Raw genomic sequence first — 20918 nt, 5'->3', positions numbered from 1 at the left:
GTATATAAATCGGATGAAGCTACTCCATCGGTTTGTGCCAAGTCAAATTCAAGTTTAAAATGTTTCAGCATTTTCAACACAAGAAAATATACTTCAAAATTATAATTAATTGTGGATTTTTTAATGTTAGATGTTGGCATGTTGCTATGTTGTTATGAACTTGGTCAAACTAAAAAATTTTAACTCAAGACAAGTCTTATGATATGAAACAATGGGATGATCTATCCTTTTTTTCCCCTTCAAAACACATTGCAAATGCAAACTCTTTTATACACATGCGCACTCATCCTTTCAAATCCAAATCCATGAACTCTATTTCTATGAAGATCTTCAAGAGTTTAGGCCAGCATATAAATATCAAAATATGATGATCCATGCTTAGTTTGATGTGATAGGAGTAGTTAATATCATCGCTTACCGATGAGACTTATCATCATAGGAGTAGTTAATTTCTGAGACGAATATTTGAGTTATGAAATTCCATTTCTTCTTTTCCATATTGGCTTGGTTCACCCGGCAAAATTCCTAGTGGGCTTTGCCCCTGAGCATAACTGAAGCAAAGACCTCCCCCACGCGACGCGAGACGCGACCCATCATTCGGAGGCCCACCAATTCATCTGGAGAAAGCTGCGCTCCTCCGCCTCGCCGCCGCCGCCGCCGGGGAGGATGGCCGAACGGCGGTACACCGAGCAGGAGGAGGCGCTCGAGATCAGCTCACTCCGCCGCATCATCGCCGCCTACGCCAAGTACGTCAACCCCCATCCCGTCCCCCTCCCCTCCCCTCCCAGCTCGTCTCGTCTGCCACGCCACTCTCCTTGCTCGCCGGGGCGGCGGTTGGTTGGTCGCGTAGAGGCGCGTAGCTCCGTTCTACAGGCTCCCCCCGCTTTGTTCCGAGGCTTGTGGGGGTGTGTGTGGGTTACAACTTAGTTCGAGTTGGTGTTGTTTCTCAGTTGTAGGGTTTAGGAGTAGTCGCCGATTCGAGGGTGGTGTGAGGTTCTGGATAGAGTTGATCTGTGGTTACGGGGATTACCCATCCGCGAAGGGCGGTAGGCTTCGTTGGGACTTGGGGAGTTCTACACTACAACCATGCTATGAACGTTGTTGATTGGAGTGAGAGAACATTTCTTTTTTCCCCGTTGAAGTCTTTACGAAAATCTTGATAAACCAACTCATAGGCGTGACCCTTAAAAGTTACTATATGTGATGTGAGCAAGTGATATCTCCTGGAATTGCTATTTTTTATTTAGAAATTCCATAATCAAAGTATTATTGCATCAACACTTGTACTTTTGTCAAATCTTGTTTTCTTTTCAAGTTTTAGCATTGATATTGCAGAAGTACTCCCTATGTTTTACCTATCTTCTTTAGAACGCTTGCAGTTAACATTTGAAAACATTTACCACTAAGGCCATTCACAGTGCACACACGTGGCGTATGGCAATGTTGGTCCACGTAGGCAAATCGCTTGTGTGGAGGAGAGAGGGGAGTGGAGACTGTTCCCTCACCAGCTTCGCGTGATCAGAGTTGGTCACAAGAACCTCGCAGCAACTTTGTCAGAAAAAATGCTCCTCCACGCGTAACAAGAAAGTAAGAGCGAGAGTGAGAAAGGAGAAGAACGGTGGATGACTGAAGAGTGAAGAGAGAAGTTCGCCGGAGTAGGGGCGCTCAGGGAGCTCGCTGCCACTGCGTGGGCTCGGGGATGCCGCCGCCGCTGCTTGGGCTTGGGGTAGCCGAGGGAGGAGGCCGGAGAGGGAGGGGAGAGGTGCCCGATGCTGTCGAGCTGCTTCCACCACCGCCTTCTCCCAAGCGGCGCCGGCGGTGTTTGGGGAATGGGGAGGGGGAGCCAGATCTGTGCCGCCGGTGGGAGAGGAGGGGGTGGGGGAGTCGCCGCTGTGCGCCGCCGTGGGAGAGGAGGGGGGCGGAGGAGTCGTCGCCGTGCGCCGCCGTGGGAGAGGACGAAGAGGAGGGTGGGGGTTTGGCGCCATGGGAGCCGATTGAGGGAGAGGAGAGAGAGAGAGATGGGGAAGGAGCGGCGGAAAATGGGAGGTGCAAGCGATTTTTCTCCGAAGGAGGAAATGACGATTTTTTGTGGTGGGGCCTGCCTGAAAAAAAATTAATGGTGGACCCCATCTAAAGCTATGCGTACTGGGAGAGATGGAGCCTCATTTACTTTTTCCCTATGTGGATGCTTGGGCTCCTTGATGAGCCGGGACGCAGTGCTATTGCCCTAGTACACTCTAAAATAGTTAGGACTTGGTACATGGCAATGGTATGGGTAGATTTACCTTCAAAACTTCTAACATAAAATTGTATTTTGAAATTTTCGTCCAACATATGAACACAATTGGAAAAGGTGGGGGCCATGGGGACAAAACAAGTGTAGCGAAGACTGTGCCAGTGTTGAAATGACTTACTCCCTCCGTTTCAAAATGTTTGGCACTGTTGACTTATTAGTACGTGTTTGACCGTTCGTCTTATTAAAAAAATTTGTGAAATATGTAAAACTATATGTGTACATGAAAGTATATTTAACAATGAATCAAATGATACGAAAAGAATAAATAATTACTTAAATTTTTTGAATAAGACGAATGGTCAAACACGTACTAAAAAGTCAACGGTGTCAAACATTTTGAAACGGAGGGAGTATAAGAAAAGAATGCAGGCAATACAATGGCTTCTGAATTTGAACATTTATTGGTATGGAAAATCTAAATGTGAAATGGTGTATGTGGAACATAGCTACATGGGAACCATTTAACTTATATTAGTGTTTTTCTAATTAAATAATAATATTTTGTATGGCTATTGTGATAGCTACCACGATGCTGCAGAAAGGGATGTCAAGAGATATGAGCGATCATTCAAAAGGCTTCCTCCTGCCCACAAGGTTTGTATTTGAGTCACCATACCCGTTTTACCTTTTTATATTCAACCACCACTTCCTCTTGGCTAATCACTTTTGGATTTCATTTTGACTTGTAATAGGTTATCTTACTCTGTATGTTCATTCACATATCTTATGTCTTTTCTTGTGTAGGAACTTCTTTTTAACCTTGGTCTGAAGTACCAAAGGCTGAGATGGTAAGTAATGTTATGGGCTTAATGCTTGTAGTAGTGGCCAATACTTATTAGTTCCACTGCTTGTGCTTAAATATTGTGAAATACAGTTTTGCAGTAGATCTATTTGTCATGTTTGAAATCATCTAAAGCATTTTGTATATCTGATGCACTGTACTTTATTTATTTAGTCAACATTTTTTAGTTCTACCAATGATGTTCTATCTTAAATTCTCCGCCGGATTTTTCTGAAAAATCAATGCATGCTGCTTAAACTAGTTATGGCCACTCCTTTTGCTTACTGTGATGGACTTTATTATTGTTTTGTAATTGTTTATTACTTCACAGGTGTATATCCATGAATGCATCATTCATCATGGACATGCTTGAGGTATGTTTGTGTTATTGTGTATATGTGGTTTGGGTTGTCGGGGTGGGAAGATTGTACGTTAGGTGAAAACTTTAATGTACATGATGCTATCCTTAAAAGGTATATTACTGCAGGCATTTGAGCCTCCTTTCGACATGAGTCAGCATGTAGATATGGATGGTCATGATTGCGCAGAGAACATGCATGGACATTGTCATGCAGATTGTGCTCATTCTGTCGATAGGGGTGATTGCTTTAGAAGTTCTATCTCTGTAAGCAATTCCGAGTTGCATGAACCAGACGGTTGCCCCAGGAAAGACGACAAGACTCATGAACTCTCAAGAGAAACTGACAACAAGGTAGGCCTTATGTCTTGTCTTGATCCTTTTTGTTCAATTTTAAAAATAATGGCTGCTTCCATGTTGAAGCCATATACACTACTCCCTCCGGGTTGATAATACTTGTCGTTTTGGACAAGGACACGGTCTCCAAAAAACAACTTTGACCATTATTTTCTATTATAATATGTATAAAAGTGTTAATAAATATATGATTTTATTAAAGTACTTTTCAAGACTAATCTATACATGTAGTCACCATATTTGAAAGACAAATATTTTAAAAATGATTCATAATCAAAGATTCTAAAGTTTGACCTCACCCTTATCTAAAACGACAAGTATTATCAGCCTGGAGGGAGTACAAAATTGGTGATATCACACGTTTTGACTGATGTAAGTATCAAACAGGACGAGGTAGTTGACATGGAAAGTTGCTCCCGGCCGGTTGGTGACAAATTGGGGGCATCTCAGGTTGAAGATAAATCATGTAATGGTGATAAAGCCATGGATGCAGCAGCTAACTGTCAAGATACAGATTGTGTTGCATGTTCTGCTGATGAGAATGTAAGCTCCACCTGCAAGATGTAAGCTGTTGTGTATTCCTTATAATTTATAATTGCATGATGCAGAACATAGTTTAGCTTTCATGCTTGAATTTTATCACTATGAATCTAAAGGAGTAATACATGGATGTGGCATTCTTGTTATCTTCTGGTTGCAATAAATGGCAGAATGCATTTGTTCTTCGCTATCTCTAGCTGTTCGTTCGGTTATCTTCTGGTTGCAATAAAGGGCAGAATGCAATAAGTGTTTTCTTCCTTCTTAATGAAATGAAATGCAACCCTCCTGTGTTTTTGAGAAAAAAAGTACATCACACAATATTTACACATAATTTTCAGTCTAACAAGCATTGATTTTTCTCTGTTTATCTGTTCTTCTCATACTTTTAAGGAGATAACGATATGTATAAATAAATGTGAACTATTTAATTCTTGTTATCTTATTTTAGGTGATACCGCAGCAATTCATGGCTCCATCCTTGCAGTTGAATGTTCCTCCAATTGATGTTGACAAGGTAAGTGTTTCTATCAACTTCTCATTTGACACATTTCGAACAGAAAGCATACTGCAATGCGTCAAGAAGATAGCCAAAGGTTCATGTTGGTTGACCGCCACAGTTGTTACCAAAGCTGACATCTTTTCTGATATGGGGATGTTACTGATTTTCATTATATGCTGATTTTTCTTTTTTCCCTTTAACTTCTTAATAGCAAGTGCTCAATCATGCCATATTTTGCTGATGTTGTATGCATGTGTGTAGTTTCTTGCACCTTGGCCTTGTTACCAAAGCTGGCATCTTTCCTGATATGTGGTGTTACTGATTTCTATCATATGTTAATTTTTCCTGTCATTTTTTTCCCCTTGGCCTCATAATGGGAAGTGCTCAATCATGCTATATTTTGCTGATGTAGTTTCTTGCACCTTTGCCTACATTTTACATGTTTTTCAGCTTGCATGTTTTTGGATGCTGTCTGGTTTATAGCTTCTATAATCCATTTTATTCTGGTTTATTCAGGTTAGATGCATCATAAGAAATATTGTCAGGGATTGGGCTCAGGAGGTATTTTCTGTGCAATTTTGGGTTGGCTTGAAGTGGAACTTCTGTCTGAAAGTAATGATATAATCCGAAAGGAAATATTACCTTTTGTTACTTAAATTGTTGTAGGGTCAAAAGGAACGTGATGAGTGCTATAAGCCCATCCTGGAGGAGCTTAATCGTCTATTTCCTAACCGAAGCAAGGAGAGGTAAACTTGACTTATCCCTGTGTTATGACAATAATTTAGAACTACCATACTTTTTTACCTTGTTCTGGGTAGTGATCTTGTTTTCAAAATCGGGGTAATTAAAGACAAGGGCATTCTTCTCGCACGAGAGCGATTCACGTGACTTCAGCATGGCGTGTTTGATCCCGCTGTTATCCACGTCATCCTCATTTTTACCACGTCTCACTGTGGTGTGGGCCGGCGCAGCTGTTTACCACACGCTTTCCTCAGCTGCAGCGACTTTCCTCCGCTGTTCACCACTCGCCCCTGCCGTCCGACCAGTGGGCCCACCTGATGCTTCCTACCTGCTGTTTTCGAACGACTTGCCTTCCATTCCATGGCTATACACGATGCGAGGGGCTGTGATGAAAGAAAAACCGCTGCGGCTATGGCCGCCTGCCATGCCCATGCCCTGTGATTCTGAATTGGATAAATATTAGGACATCTCGTCCCCTCTCACACCACACATTTACTGTGGATAGTTTATGCAAGCATTTCCTTTAACCTCATATACAAATGGAAGTTGCTTGAAGCTTCATTCTTGATCAATCATTGACTTGTGTATTTGTTGAACTTCATAGGCCTCCTTCATGCTTAGTTCCTGGTGCTGGGCTTGGGAGATTGGCTCTGGAGATATCCACTCTGGGTAAAAGAAAAAAAGCTCAAATAAATTGTGAATGAGCTGATATCATATATTCTTGAAAATTACCCTTGTTTTAACTCTTGAACAGGTTTTGTGAGCCAGGGAAACGAGTTCTCGTATTACATGATGATTTGTTCAAGTTTCATTCTAAACCAGTAGGTCAATCTAAGCTATACATATTTTTTTTAAAAAAAAAACTAGCACCTTACATTATCAAGTTGTTCATCACACAATAATATTTGGTCATGTTTTATCAGCACGCAAGAAACCAATGAGTGGACTATATATCCTTGGATACACAGCAACTGCAATTCTCTTTCAGACAATGATCAACTTCGCCCTGTTTCATTTCCTGATATTCACCCCTCAAGGTAATAAAGCACCTTGTTTTTTCTCATAAGCACCAGTATGCTTGCAAATGCTGTGTTAAAATTCATCGCTCTGTACACTTGATAGCGTATGACCTTAGTTTTGTATAATATAATGTGCATATAGGACGTCACGGTTGATGAAAACATAAATATATTGATTACATTTATAGGTAATTTACCATTTATGATTCTATATTTACAAGAGCTTCATATGAAATCAACAAAAATGGCTATGTAAGAGCATTTGATTAGAGAAATTGAAACACCCTATTTAAATCTGGACTATTTGCAGAACCTACAAATATTCTATGTTTGGATGTTGTAATATTTGAATGATTAGTTAATTGTGCAGTTTCGTTTGAATCCTGAATCTAAACTTCATTCAATTCTAGAATTCAAGTTTGATGCTTCAGCTTGTTTCAGTCATTCAGTACTATTTGTGCTGTAGGTAGAAATGTTTACTTATGTTCCTTGCAAAAGGAGAGAAACTGTCCGTTATCTCTTGTTATGCTACATATTTATCTTATGTTTGCCTTCTTTTCTTTTGACAGCTCAGGGATCACAGAAGGATTTTCTATGTGTGCTGGTGATTTTGTAGAGGTCTACAATGAAGAAAGCCAAGAATGTAAGATGACCTGGTTTCCTTATAAACTAATCAAAATGAGTTAATTAATTTTAACCTGGCTTCCTTATAAAGGGATATGCATCACTCAACTTAGCTCTTTTTGTTAAATTGTAATATTGTAGTACCATTTGCCCTTTGAATCTTGTGTGGCCCAATGAAAGCATGCCAGAAACTGGAAGCGGTGGGATTAAATAACAATTCAAAAACACAGATACGTTTCGAACAGATTTTTTGCATTGGGGTTAGTCTAAAGCATATATAAATAGAGTGACAATTGTACAGAACCAATTCACAATGAGAATGGATGTGTTCTGATGGAACCCCAGAAAAAGAGGACAATTTTGTGCTGGTTTTGTTTCTGTCAGATTGTTTCGATTTTAAATCATGGCCAACAAGGGAAAAGAGTTGTTCTTTTGTGGTGGTCTTGTTTCTTGTCATACATACGAAGTACATTTTTTAAGGGGGGATATTAATTACTGTTATTGTTCATTTGTTAGCTTGCTTGGATTTATTTTGTAATGCTCATTAAATAAATCAAGGTGAGAGTATTGCTTTAACGTTCGTCAAAAACTAAATTGCAAACGATAGGCATTTTCTTAGAAATGAAGTAGGAGGCAGTTGCAAGCCAGGTCCTTGATTTTATGTATTATGGAGAAGGAATGAGCTCCTCAAATTAATATTGTAGGCTATTGAGGCATGCAATGCAATAACTCTGAAACTGATGATTATTGGTTGAAGTCATTTTGAAGTCTAATACTTTAATTCTGACCTTGATGTGTTAATTTGTTCTGCTTTTAGTTCAGATATGTATGATTGGTAACTACGGGTTTTTTGCCTTCTTGACATTCTCACAATACTCATATTTTGCTCCAGCTTCATGGGATGCTGTTGTAACATGCTTCTTCTTGGATACGGCACACAATATCGTTGAATATATAGAGATCATATCAAAAGTTCTCAAGGATGGTGGGGTGAGTCTCTTTTTATAGGATTAAACTCTGATAAACTATTCTTGATGAATCAGTGCTAATGTTTTTTTGAGTCAGTTTACGGGGAAATTTATAATTCGGTATATGTTGTTTATTTACTGTTTCTTATCTGTCATTGATAATTATGCAATTTCAACCAACAGGTCTGGATAAATTTGGGTCCGCTTCTGTATCACTTCGCTGACTCCTATGGACCAGATGATGTAATTAGTTCTCTCCCCTTATTATACTAGTTAAATGAATGAATGCTATGCTAATTGAATCCTTGAAGGTGCTACTATGTCTTGAGGAACTTAATTTATCTCCTTAAACACAGGATATGTCTATTGAACTGAGTTTGGAAGATGTGAAAAGAGTTGCTTACCATTATGGATTTGTGATGGAGGTGAGTGTTTTGCAAAAAAAAAAAAGTTTTGGGCTATAATTGAGGAAACTCCAAACTATGCATATGCATATGCATAGTGCACCAATACGTTGGATTTGTACACTTGTATCTTGCAAAAAAAAGTGCAATACATGTTTATTATATATATGCATTGTTGTAAAAAAAAAAGAGTGAAGGGTTATGATTAGACAGAAAGTGCATCACCTCACTGCAAAAATATGTGAATGGATTACTTTGATTTGTGGTTTTCAGGTGGAGAAAATGATAGATACCACATACACTGCAAATATGAAATCAATGATGCAGGTAATCTTTTAATCTCAACAGTCTTCACTGTGGTTTAATCTTCAAATATCTAGGAAGTGATTGAATTTATGGCAAATATTTAGAATGGCACAGTGAAAGCTTAAAGGTGATAGTCCTGTTTGCTGCAGTTGGAAACTTGGTCATTTGGACTTCTAGATGTCCACTTGTTCCTCAATCCCTTGTAGGCTCATATAGTGTTCAACTGTTGCATAGTAAATTCAACAGGTGTATTAGGAGTGCTAGGAGACTAGTTGTCCAAATTCAGTTGTTGAATGTATCAGTTAGTGGTGGAGCGTGAGCCAAAATACATGAAAGGCCAATCTAAAGGATACAATTTACAGAATTACTACGACACAGGACCAGTTCAACCTGCATCTGACTATTCGAGCAGTTAAATGCTCTTTTTTGCTAAGAAAGGGGAGACCAATGCCCTCTTTGGTCCCAGCGAGGGCTCTGCCTCTGCCTGACTCAGTACTCTCAGCGGATGTTCACAATGCTAGTATGCAATATTTCAAAGCTGCCAGCTTCCAATACTTGAGATTTCAGCTGTACTGAATTCTGTTGGACGTCTAACATCACTAGTTCAATACCCATGAATTGTTTGTGCATTTTGCCAATCTTCTTGATATTTGGTAATAATGGTCTTATTTATACTGTTGTTGAGTTGCAGAATCGGTACCGCGCAGCATTTTGGACGATGAGGAAGAATGCATCTCGATCAAAAGCTCAAAAACACCAGTGAGGTGGAGATACTCTGTTTGGAACGGTTGGCACAGGCTTACTGGCTATAGATCAAATTTCAGTCATTCTATGGTGATGCCTATCAGATTTGGAGACGGACAATACGGATGATCCAATTCACGCCACCATTTTTCACCATGATATGAAACTATATGGATAGATTGATAGTGCATGCGTTCCATTACTGCGATAAAACCAATCTCCGTCTGCCAAAACATTTGAATGGCACAGGGAAAAACTGTTCCAGTTCGATGTATATCAATTGGCCAATGGGAGCACTAAGGTATATTAATAAGTTCGATGGTACGTGTTCGAACTGTACAATGACACTGAATTAGTAAACGGCAAATCAAAGAGCTCAACTTTTTTGGACTGTATTGTATACTGTTAATTTCTTTGTTATTGCCTTCACTGGTGTAGCTGCGAATTTGCGATAGCAATTTTGCCTACGAGAGGCTCTACTAGATATCACTAATTTCTTTGTTATACGATAATTTTCGATTTATAGTTTTTCTGCTACTAAAAAGAGGTTAGATCATACTCCCTCCGTTGAACGGAGAGCCTGAGGCCCTGAGCTCTACAAGAGCCAAAAAAAAAAAAAAAGAGTTCGCCGTTGCCGGGGATCGAACCCGGGTCACCCGCGTGACAGGCGGGAATACTCACCACTATACTACAACGACTTAGGTGCTTCATTTCTTGAATAAGGCAATACATTCTTATTTTCCCCATGTACGGCAATTGGCAAAACCTCTACTAAACCATAACGTTGTCCTGTCAGTCCGATCGTGGAATATCAAGAGGGAGTAGCAGTATACGTGCAAGACTGCAAGGCATCATTATCTCCAATATCCAAACAAGCACAGACTTGGCATATCTAACATATCATTTTTATTTTGGTATAATATGTAACAAATTATTGACCAAGCAGGGGGAAAAAGTTTGTGTAGTCCAACACTAAGGTGGGGAAGTATTGGCATGCTCTTAGCATGGCACTAGAACAAAGGGTTCACGGACAACAAAAGCATAGTGTAATTAACAAGGTAGCTAATCGTGAAAATCACCCAAATATCGAGCAACGCGCGCAAATGTGCGATGGATGGCAAGGAGGAGCCGCTGGCTCATCTCCGGCGGTGCTTCTTCCCGCATCACGAGCTTCCTCCGATCCACGCACGAGAGCTGGCTGACCGGACTGAGCAATTAAGCCAATCACTGCAGTGAAGTGAAGCTTGGTGCTTGAAGGCAAGACACTATTGGGGAGTGTTCGGTTACAAGCCATATTTTATTACAGTTTGCTACACTTAAAGTTAGACAAGTTTGATTATCTTGCCAGTTGTTAGTTGTAGCTACAACTGTGACAAGAGACTCTTCCAATAAGCTAAGTCCCACACATCTATGACTCTGTGACAAGATTCCCTTAAACTTGTTGAAGTGTGATAAAAAAATTTAATCACCTTAAGTGAGTGTGATAATATTTATTAACAAATGATGTTAATATGGCTGAGTAGAAACGATATGGTTTTTGACAAATCACCATCATTTTTTTATATGCAGGTCATTTTCAGGGCAACTCATTGGCTTCGATTTTGGGCACAACTACAAAGGTGTGATGAAGATGAAGAGTTTCTGAATGTTGCATGCCGAAAGTTGGAGACTAAGGTTATGCAACTTTTTACCAATTATGGTTGGAGATTTACAAATAGACTTTAATAATTGTGATCTCCTTACGTTAGGCTGGTTTCTTTGTTTTTCTCTTCGGTATGTTCTATTCATTTAGAGTTACACTATGTTCTTGAAAGCTACTATGTAATAATTGGTTGTAGCTCTTTTGAGTAAAAGCCGAGATATTATATTCCATTATTAAAAAAACAAATGATGGTAAAGTATAGCTTGGAACCAAACGCACTCTAAAGAAGCTAAAGAAGAGAAAAAAAAAGCGCTATGATAAGTTCGGAAAGATACATACCAGTATACTCCCTTTATAAAAAAACATTTTCGTTATATTAGGAGGGATCAAATCCCGTTGTTTTTTTTTAAACGGAGAGAGTACGTATACCACCAGGGTTATCGTTGCTATGGGGGATGTCCGGTCCGGTGTCATCCCGCAACGACCCCACCTCGCGCGTCATCAGTAGCCAAGGGTGTCGACTAACGACTGTACTGGCGCCGCCACAGTGCCACCGGGCACCCTTGCACAAAGCATATGTATGTTAGGCCAGGCTCCCAGCAGCGGCAGCGCACTCAGGTTGTGGGTCGTGGGAAGAAAGCGCGGGGCCGCCGCCAACGACCCCTCTGTTGCGCGGCACGCACGCGCTGTCTGCCAAATGCCCATGCCCGCCCCCGCCCTTCTCCCACCCACCCCCACATACCTCCGCGCCGCGCGCATGCACAGCACCACGCAACACGCACGCACACGGTTCGCGTGGCCCTCGCGCACAGCGATTCGCTAGTTCCCGACGTGCCGACGACGACGAGGGGCACCCACGGATTACGGAACGCGGACTCACCCACACGCCACGGGCAAGACAACTCTACTACTGGCAGTCTTTACCCGCGGCGAAGGTAGACTGGTAGAGACACGTTTCTGCCGTTCGTTCTGCACGGAGGCTAAAAAAAAAACAGTTCGCCGTTGCCGGGGATCGAACCCGGGTCACCCGCGTGACAGGCGGGAATACTCACCACTATACTACAACGACTTGCTGGTGTTCGTTGAGACACAGGGTTTTGAAAGCCAAAGTTCACACCGGGATAGGCGTATACTTGACATACACACGAATCACCGAACAAAAGCTAAGGGAGAAAAACATTGATCGTCACGTGGAAGACAGAGAACTAAACGGAACACATTAGGATAGTGAAACAAACACAGAGTGGCACTCAGCATCCATTCCCCAAGACCCCAACCCAATCCAACAGCAGAACATATCTTCCGTAAGCCGTCTGATACAACCAGATGATCACAAACACAAGGTGTGATGATATTCAGATGCACACGAATCATCACGTACCGGAAGCTAAGGGAGAAAATATTGATTATCAGTTGCACATTGAGCCGTCTATCATCAAACGTCGAAAGCATATACACTTCTGAAACAACTGTGATGTACACACTAGCTCGACCGTTATTCCAACACATAAAGCACGCCTTTATTTTGAACTTAAAACAGAAGTGGCAGTTTCGCATTACATGAGTGTGATCCCTTTGCTTTCTCGTCATCAACTCCCCACTAACAATTTCTCTTTGCTAGTGACTTCGTACGGCCACTCGTACCATTAACACACACAAAGCAGCTCGACTGAAATAAAAATGGCCAAGAACACCTGAAACCCCGTTCGATCGTGCGCTAAAGGGATAGAATGAAAAGTATCACGAATAGATTTCTCCAACGACGTCGTCACTAGGAGTGAAGGGCACAATCCTTGGGCTGAAACCCAATCCTCCCTGCCTCCATATCGTAGACGACCTCAACATTCTGCATCTGGAAGCTTCCAAGAACTGCTCCTGGCCCATTATTCGCGCCACCAACATCGTCGTCGTCGTCATCGTTGTCCATCCTCTGGAACAGCAAGCACTTCACCACCACCGAGTTCTTGGGCGCGGTGACCGCGTAGTAGCAGCTGTCCTTAGGCAGCGTGAGCTTCACATCGCCGAGGAAGTGAAAGTTTATCAGAGGCAGCTCATCCTGTGTGCATGGGGTGTGTGTGCAAGGGATCTTGAAGCAGAGATCAAACCCCGTCCTCATCTCGAGGTCGTAAGATCTTTCATAGAGTATGACAGAGGCAAGGGATGATAGGATTGCGGTGTAGAATGGATCAGGGAGGTGAGTGTATGTCGTCCCAGTGTCGACGATCATCCCGCCATTGCCTTCGGAATCGATGCTGCTCAAGCTGGGAGGAGCAGCAATGGCGGCACCATCTCCAATGCTGACACCCTCTAGCCCAATGTAGTAGAAGTTTGGGTTAGTGATGCTCTTCAGCATTGGGGTGAAGAGGAAGTCGTCCTTCGCAGACAGCGCGAGGTCACCCATGATCAACGAGCTGGTGAAGTTCGGGTTCCTCGCGAACCGGAATCCTAGGAAGCAATGAGAGAATCCTTTGTCAAGAAACCCTAGCTGGGATGGCAGGGAGAGTATGCCCTTGCCAAACCCTGCAATGCCAATAGGCTCCCTTATGGAGCTACCAACACAGCCAAAGCAGAAGCCAGGGACATCCAAGAGGATGGCAATGCCAAATATGCTTCCATGGAGTGTTACAATGTCCTTTGCAAGGGAGCCAAGGACCAGTGCTCCACCACCATAGGTGTAGGAGAAAGGAGGGCAGGGTCTAGTGCATAGATCACTCATGAAGGAAGGAATGGCGCAACCCACTGCAGCGCAGGGGTCATGGGAGTTATCGGAGCTATGGATGTCGACACAGAAGCGGCTGCCGCATAGTTCCTTCATGTTTGAAGAGGACTGAGATGGGGAGAAGGATGGAATTGGCTTGGAGGTGCTATGCTCATTGCCACACTCCAAACACTGGTAGCTGGAGTTGGTGCCACAAGGAACCCAAGTGAGGTCACTCCCTGTGTCCAAGTACACCTGAAAAACCTGTGGGGGCATGCCCAGGTTTAGGGAAAGAAGGTAGCCATCTGTATATGTTGTTACTGGTTCTATGATGTCCAAGAAGTCAAATCTTGTGGAGTTTATTATCACCATGGATGGAGCAGATAGAGACCTAACATGGCTAAGGCCAAGGACCACACTGCTATGGGCTTTGCTATCTTTTGCATAGGAAATGAGGGTTGTGGATAGGAGGCAAAGAAGAATGGACAAGTGAATGAAAGAATGCATATTGTGTGTGATAGATCAGGAAGAGGAGAATTAGGACTACTTATATAAGCTTTAGAAAGCTGTACTCAAGAAAATAAATTTAAAGGCATTCTTAGTTGGAAACTTGCTTGAGCTATATGCTATCTGATGGAAGGCACTTAATGGTGCAGATAATGAAATATTATTATCATGGTGAAGGTGCCAAATAAAAGGGGAAGGGACTATGGGAGGTGCATAAGCTAATGTACTCATATTGTGATACTAATTAAAATGGAGCTATTTAACTGCTTCAATGTTTCTGGCAGTTTGTATGTCCTACATATCCCACATGATGGAAGTTGAATTGCAAGGAGCACTTCCCCAGCATCTCATTAGCTGGTATCTCATGGGATCATTTGATTTACTTGTGACACCTGCACCCTTTTTGTTCATCTGTTTGAGTTAGTTAATTGAAGGAATGTTAATCCTACAGGCACTTGGTTTTGTTGATTGTACTAGAAATTGTGTTATATTTCAGGCTCCATCTCTTACTTTTTGCTTTCCTTGTTGGAACCCACATAGGATCAGTAGAATATAAAGAGTTATATGGAACATGTCTACAAAAGATAACCTTTTGAAAACTTTCTTGATTCCAAATTCCAAATTCCAAAATTCTTCAGCCTATACATGTTTTAAAAACTCGGGCATCATTGTGAAGCCAGATCTAAAGAAAGGCAGTTTAGTCCAGGGAGACTAAAAGTTGATGATCAAACTATTCTTGGGAATGATGGCCAAAGCTGATGGCAAATTACAGCAATGTGTTGACAATGTGACTGAAATTGGGGCAAATAGTTGTTTAAGTTAAAACTAAGATATAATCATTTATACCGAGAAAAAGAAGATGGGTATTAAGAACATACAGCCATAGCGGAACATATATACAAATTAATATATCATCCATGCATAAAAAGCTGGGCATTCAATCATAAATCTGGATCTTAATGGCCAAGCTGATATTACCAGGATTAGCCATCGTGACTAATGAGAAGCTATAGGCTGCTGGCCTGCTGAGTGAATTTACAGATAGGTGGTTTGTCGTGGCTGTACATGCATACCCCTTGCCCCACTCAATGCCTCTTGGCCAGTGTCTTCTTGAGGCCCCTTAAGATCTTGGAAAACCATATCATATTCATCACGAACAGTATGGCAGGCACAACACAAACCAGAAGATAACCAAAGGTCTCCATCTGCTTAATCTGTATGCGAACAAGTATCAAGTCAGAAATATGTGTTTGATAGCCATCATGTACATTGAATCCAGAAGAATTACCATGTACCTGATCATAATGTAAAAAGATCTGATAAAACAAGTACATGAACAAAATTATCCTTGCAACCTGCACAAAGGAGTTTCTTTCATTGTTAGCAGACCAAGGTACTTGAAGCTCCAAAATATAGTAAAAAACCATATTATCGATTTAGCGACAGATTTAAGTAAACCTGAGTGTTCAAATACAACTTTGGTAGTTTAGTCTTAAAACTCCCATAGTTAGGAAGGATCATTTTCCCTTAGAATAATTCAATATATCTCACTTGGTAGCCAATAAACCTATGTGCCAATATTATCCTCACTGGAAAACAAGCATTTGTTTGAACATATGTACAAATCCGAACTAGCAAGACAACTGCTTCCAAGGCTAGCAGAAATTCGAAATCACAAAAATTTAAATAAAACAATATTACAGTTGAAAAGTTCAGATGTAATTAAAGACTAATGCTTTCACGAAAATGTATGCATAGATCACATAATTCCCATTTAATTATAGTCAGTGCAGAACAATACATTCTGCCACAACACAACTAGTTTAGAACTTTATTCTTACCAGCCAAGTAAGAAACATTGCAACTCCATTAACAACGTATCTTTTGGATCTTTTCATTCCAGCAACATCAAGGAACCTTGATAACACAAAGGGGAGAGAATAGCAGTTTAGATGGACTGATGGATTGAAGATGATACCAAAACAAAATTCTATGCAACATATTTGTATACTCAGTTACCATCTTAGGTTGATTCCAGGTGTAGTAGTCTCTGAGATGAGACTCATGTATGTGTATAACTGTCCTTCCCCAGAAAGCATAGTATACGTTACAGCAGTAAGTGACAATACATGGTGGACAAGCTGACAAAAGACAGCCAAGAGTAAGTTGGTAATGGCTAATGACAAATAATGCAGTTTGCAGGAGTCAAATGGAGGGCAACGGACCTAGGTTAGTCAGTTAGGAGGGAAACTGAAGAGAGGGTAAAAATAAGATGAAAAATGTTTACTTACATACTCCATTCCACCGAGTGAAGGGTAAAACCATAGTATCATGGCAAGGTCCGCAATGAAATACCCAACTGAGACCTAGCAAAACATGAGATTCAAGTAACTAAGTATAATGAAATATCACAAGTCACAGGACAATAAAGTAATTGCATATGTATACCCCTAGCGTGAAATTGGAGAGGCTCGAACTTCTAAATGTTACTGGTCCATCCTGCTGGTCAGAGAATAAACCCGAGAAGAAGACTAAGTATGCTGACATAAGTGTAATGAATATTGCATGGACGGTGGACATGCCCCTATAGTAACAAAGGGTCAGAAGATGTATCATCAGAAGCTTATAATAATAGAGTGGGATGTAGGAACTTGGCAATTAAGTTGGTTAATGCTGCTGACCTGTTATTCCATTCAACCTTTTGCATCTTTGTGAGAGAACCATAGCCTTTGAAGTAGAATGAACTGATAAAGCGTGTGAAATCATATGACTGAGCTAGCAAAAGAACACAATAGTCAAGATAACAAAACCATTACAAGGACTATGAAATGGATGTTGGAAATAATATGCTATATTAATTATGTGCCATCATCATTGACCATGATTTTAATGGAACAAATAAAACCAGTGAATGAAAAAAAAAGGTCTTACATTCCAATGCAAAAGAGCAATGGCATAGATGTTGGCATTCTCTTTGAGTATACACATACGCACAACTATGAACATGTTATTGCACAGGTACACAGTAGAATGATGATAATTAACAGAAAAGTGAGAGTCAGAAGTGACATTACCAACTTGCACATCAGAATTCCGCCAAGCACAGAAGCGTATGGAACATACGAATCTGCTAGCAGGTAGTCCTTAACAAGTAGTTCTGCTTTGTACTTATAGGCTTTAGCAGCCATCAATGGCAGATCCATAATCAAATACGTGATAACTCAACAGCCTAATGAGGAACACAAACAGAGATGCATATAAGTGTGACAGTATTAATTGAACAATGTACAAGCATGAACAGTCACAATATATATAGGATAATATTGTACATATAAGTGTTACAGTATTAATTGAACATATCACAATATATATAGGATAATATTGTACTGCTGCCAAATTATCTTAAATGAGGTACAGTAATCTAGAGCCCCTTTTCAGAATGCAAGGCACTACCAGTTCCATGACTTGACCAAAACAAAAGGAGATAATTGTTCAATCAAATTCCAAATGCAGCAACTGTAAAATGAAAGAATTTTGCTGATAGGCGGCTATTCATCATTTGTAAAAAACCATCACCAACAAGGATGCACAGCTTAGCTGGTCCCTGTGTCTTCTCTCTATTGTTCCATCAAAATTTACAAGCAAGAGACAAATGAGCATGAAACTTTTGCTAGTAATCCCAAAACAATAAATGCGCAATACACTTTTCCATCTACATCGAAACAACAACATAGAACTTCCGAATCACTTCTTTCTCTCTTTTCTACGCTTGGACTCGAGCCATCCACTAAATACAAAACCTAAGGCCAAACGGAGCATCGATACGAAATACGATCTCTCCCATCCAATCCAACCCATAACCAAAAATCCACCCCGTACATCGCCCCTAATCTCCACGCAAACCAGATCAAATACAAAAAAACCGAGCCCCCAATCCGCGGGACGCATGATCGACGGGCAACCCAAGCGGCGGCGGCGGCGGAAGCGGGAGGGGGAGCGCGAGGAGGCCTCACCTGCGCGGCGCGGGTCGCCGCCGCCGCCGACGAGGTTGGATTGGAGGAGAAGCAACCGGATTGGATTGGCTTGCCGATTGCTCCCTTCCCCACGGCGGAAGATGCGGGAAAGGTGGAAACTACTGGAAAGAAGGGAAGGGAAAGGTAACGGAATATAACCGATTGGCGTAACTAGAAAAGGAAAAAATAAAGAAAAACTTAGCTTGCACCCTAGGCCAAGGCACTATTAATAGCTCGATTTATTTAGTTTAATATAGTGCTTAGAACTTTATGATCGTCACGCATCAGATAGTAAACGAAATAATTTGATACGGAGTATATGATGCAAGGGAAAAAAAATACGGCTCGTTGTACGCATGTCGGTAACCCGTGTTATTGATGGTATGTATTAAATGTGTTGGTTATTTTTTAAATGTGGTGGCGTAAGATTAAAAATGAGTCCGCCCCGGTCGGCAGTTACAATTTCTTAAATTAAATTGGTAATAATAATAGTATATTAAAGTGAGAGTTCAAGAAGGTTGCAACTTACAGCTTCATACTTATTCGTTCCGAATTTTGATATTTAAATTTTGAAAACAAAAAACTGACAGTAAAGAGTCCGTGATGTTTCCAATCGTATATTTTACTATTTATTTAATACAAATTATCAGTGTCATGCTTTATAACCCATCTAATCAGAGACCAGATCAATGACCAGATTCTTCTGGTTAAAGTGGAGTGGGTGCTCACTCAAAATGTCAAATTAGTTTAAACATATATGTAGATCATTATTCCAGATCTTATTCCGATTTACAGTCAAACTATATGGCTCCTTTCTTTCTCACTAAACCACATGATGCATACATTATATGGCTCCTTTAAAGGAAATAAGATTTTTTTTAGGATTCCAATCTCATAGAATTTTTCCCCTGTATGGCCCCTTATAACAAAGTTTTGAACGTTAGTGAATCCTATTAAATTCATTTGGAATGCCTCAATCCATGTCAGTTTTGGAGAAATTTTAGCATGAGATCCAATATCATGGATAATTTCCTTTTGGTCTTTCTATCCTAAAGTATGGCTACCTTTTTAGTTTAATTTTTTACTATAAAGTTAGCAATATTTGAGACAGAGGGATTACTAAATAGTTTAAATTTGTACAGTGAAGTAGCTATATTTGAGACGAAAGGAATTACTAAATTTGAGATGCCCTGCAGACATGTGAATACCGAATATTGATTCCTATGAAACAAAACCTCAAAATAAAGATAGTCTTAACCTAGTAAGAAGAAATGAGTCCCCAACTGCAAAAGAAAAACATAGTTCTATGACAGAATGACTAGGGCTATTTGGATTTGTATCCTAACTTAACTTTTGAGTTATACTTAGACAAAAGGCCCATATCTACTAATCTAAAGCCGGCGGTTACGTCGTCTTTTGATTGGGCCACGTGACGCCCATGTCTTATCAAATAAATCTTGGATTTTGTCTAAAGAAAAAATACATAAGAACAAGAAAAATAGAAAACTACAATGTTATGTGATAATTCTAAAAGCAAGTAGTACCTTAACAGCTTTTAAAAGAAAAGGTAATACCTTAACAACACAACATCTAGAACATTTCGATTAGATGGGATTAAAAGGATGTACCCCCCCCCCCATCCCTCATATGCCGATTCACTTAAAACTTGCATATAGAGGTATATACTTAAAGACCCTAAGCTTTTCTTTATTTGGAAGATCGATCCAGTAGAAATCACTTAGGATGTGTTGCCACTTTATAAAAGGATGTACCCCTCCTCCCCCCCCCCTCCTAATATGTTGATCCACTTAAAACTTGCGTATAGAGGTATTTACTTAAAGACCCTAAGCTTTTTTTATTTGAAAGAGCGATCCAACTGTAGTAATCACTTAGGATTTGTTGCCACTTTATAACATATATTGTTGAGAATTATACATTTCCATAATATTTTTTTAAATAGGAATATCACAAATATTCCATTTCATATATATTTTAGAATTAACTATTTATGTAGATAACCCCATACATTCAATCTCCCTAGCTCTTAAGTATATGAACTTCAAATATATTCGTCTATCCATGTGACCAATTGACTTATCTTACACTACTCACTCCAACTTGACTTTGTGGAATATGTCTAACTAAATGTTTTCCAGTGGGTACTATAACTATATAACTATGTGTTCTGGAGGTGAATTTCATTCTAATATTTTCTTTTTTTATGGTCTCTTTGCTTCCATTTGTATAGTCTTCAAATCTCTCAAGAAAAAAAAATGATCAATTTATGTATCTCGAACATGACCAACAATACCACCACAGGCTTTATTAATCGGCGCGCCAACTAGCACGCCTATTTTCTAGTTGGATATAAATACAATCCTCTCAAAAGGGGAGAATGAGAGACAATACAAGCCACATGAG

The 20918-nt window shown here is 40.4% G+C and overlaps 3 protein-coding genes and 2 non-coding genes across 5 annotated transcripts; 1 reads left to right on the top strand and 4 right to left on the bottom strand.

The window, feature by feature from the left end:
- Window positions 1-578: 578 nt before the first annotated feature.
- On the top strand, window positions 579-10032 carry LOC4339287 (uncharacterized). The gene is made up of 18 exons (XM_015785059.2): window positions 579-746; window positions 2818-2890; window positions 3041-3084; window positions 3409-3451; window positions 3565-3789; window positions 4180-4335; window positions 4781-4846; window positions 5348-5392; window positions 5498-5577; window positions 6177-6241; window positions 6327-6393; window positions 6496-6609; window positions 7161-7234; window positions 8108-8205; window positions 8367-8426; window positions 8540-8608; window positions 8861-8914; window positions 9585-10032. Exons 1-18 carry the CDS (start codon window positions 667-669, stop codon window positions 9654-9656), a joined length of 1485 nt encoding a protein of 494 aa, XP_015640545.1. The 5' UTR covers window positions 579-666; the 3' UTR covers window positions 9657-10032.
- Window positions 10033-10263: 231 nt separating this feature from the next.
- On the bottom strand, window positions 10264-10335 carry TRNAD-GUC (transfer RNA aspartic acid (anticodon GUC)). Its single transcript has one exon. It is a non-coding gene; the product is annotated as a tRNA-Asp (tRNA).
- Window positions 10336-12276: 1941 nt separating this feature from the next.
- Window positions 12277-12348, bottom strand: TRNAD-GUC (transfer RNA aspartic acid (anticodon GUC)). The gene has a single exon. It is a non-coding gene; the product is annotated as a tRNA-Asp (tRNA).
- A 426-nt stretch (window positions 12349-12774) lies between these two features.
- Window positions 12775-15157, bottom strand: LOC9271549 (probable aspartyl protease At4g16563). The gene has a single exon (XM_015781852.2). It carries the CDS (start codon window positions 14482-14484, stop codon window positions 13051-13053), a length of 1434 nt encoding a protein of 477 aa, XP_015637338.1. The 5' UTR covers window positions 14485-15157; the 3' UTR covers window positions 12775-13050.
- Window positions 15158-15297: 140 nt separating this feature from the next.
- LOC4339284 (uncharacterized) lies at window positions 15298-18621 on the bottom strand. The gene is made up of 9 exons (XM_015781853.2): window positions 18498-18621; window positions 17559-17713; window positions 17166-17254; window positions 16933-17068; window positions 16776-16850; window positions 16504-16625; window positions 16326-16401; window positions 15780-15839; window positions 15298-15698 (listed from the first exon to the last, which is right to left on the bottom strand). The coding sequence occupies exons 2-9, from the start codon at window positions 17685-17687 to the stop codon at window positions 15570-15572; spliced, it is 816 nt and encodes a 271-aa protein (XP_015637339.1). The 5' UTR covers window positions 17688-17713; window positions 18498-18621; the 3' UTR covers window positions 15298-15569.
- Window positions 18622-20918: the final 2297 nt, after the last annotated feature.

Source organism: Oryza sativa, chromosome 5 (assembly GCF_034140825.1).
Source record: "Oryza sativa Japonica Group chromosome 5, ASM3414082v1".
NCBI lineage: Eukaryota > Viridiplantae > Streptophyta > Magnoliopsida > Poales > Poaceae > Oryza > Oryza sativa.
The sequence above is the reverse complement of the archived record's forward strand: the minus strand, read 5'-3'. Positions and strand labels throughout refer to the sequence as shown.

What these genes read in the sequence shown, in the direction of transcription:
- LOC9271549 (XM_015781852.2), bottom strand. Translation starts at nt 14,484, where the DNA reads ATGCATTCTTTCATTCACTTGTCCATTCTTCTTTGCCTCCTATCCACA.
- LOC4339284 (XM_015781853.2), bottom strand. Translation starts at nt 17,687, where the DNA reads ATGGATCTGCCATTGATGGCTGCTAAAGCCTATAAGTACAAAGCAGAA. An exon ending in GAATTCTGATGTGCAAGTTG is followed by an intron (nt 17,255 to 17,558) that starts GTAATGTCACTT and finishes TTGCTAGCTCAG; the next exon opens with TCATATGATTTCACACGCTT. An exon ending in TCTCCAATTTCACGCTAGGG is followed by an intron (nt 16,851 to 16,932) that starts GTATACATATGC and finishes ATGTTTTGCTAG; the next exon opens with GTCTCAGTTGGGTATTTCAT.
- LOC4339287 (XM_015785059.2), top strand. Translation starts at nt 667, where the DNA reads ATGGCCGAACGGCGGTACACCGAGCAGGAGGAGGCGCTCGAGATCAGC. An exon ending in CTCCAATTGATGTTGACAAG is followed by an intron (nt 4,847 to 5,347) that starts GTAAGTGTTTCT and finishes TGGTTTATTCAG; the next exon opens with GTTAGATGCATCATAAGAAA. An exon ending in CCTGATATTCACCCCTCAAG is followed by an intron (nt 6,610 to 7,160) that starts GTAATAAAGCAC and finishes TTCTTTTGACAG; the next exon opens with CTCAGGGATCACAGAAGGAT.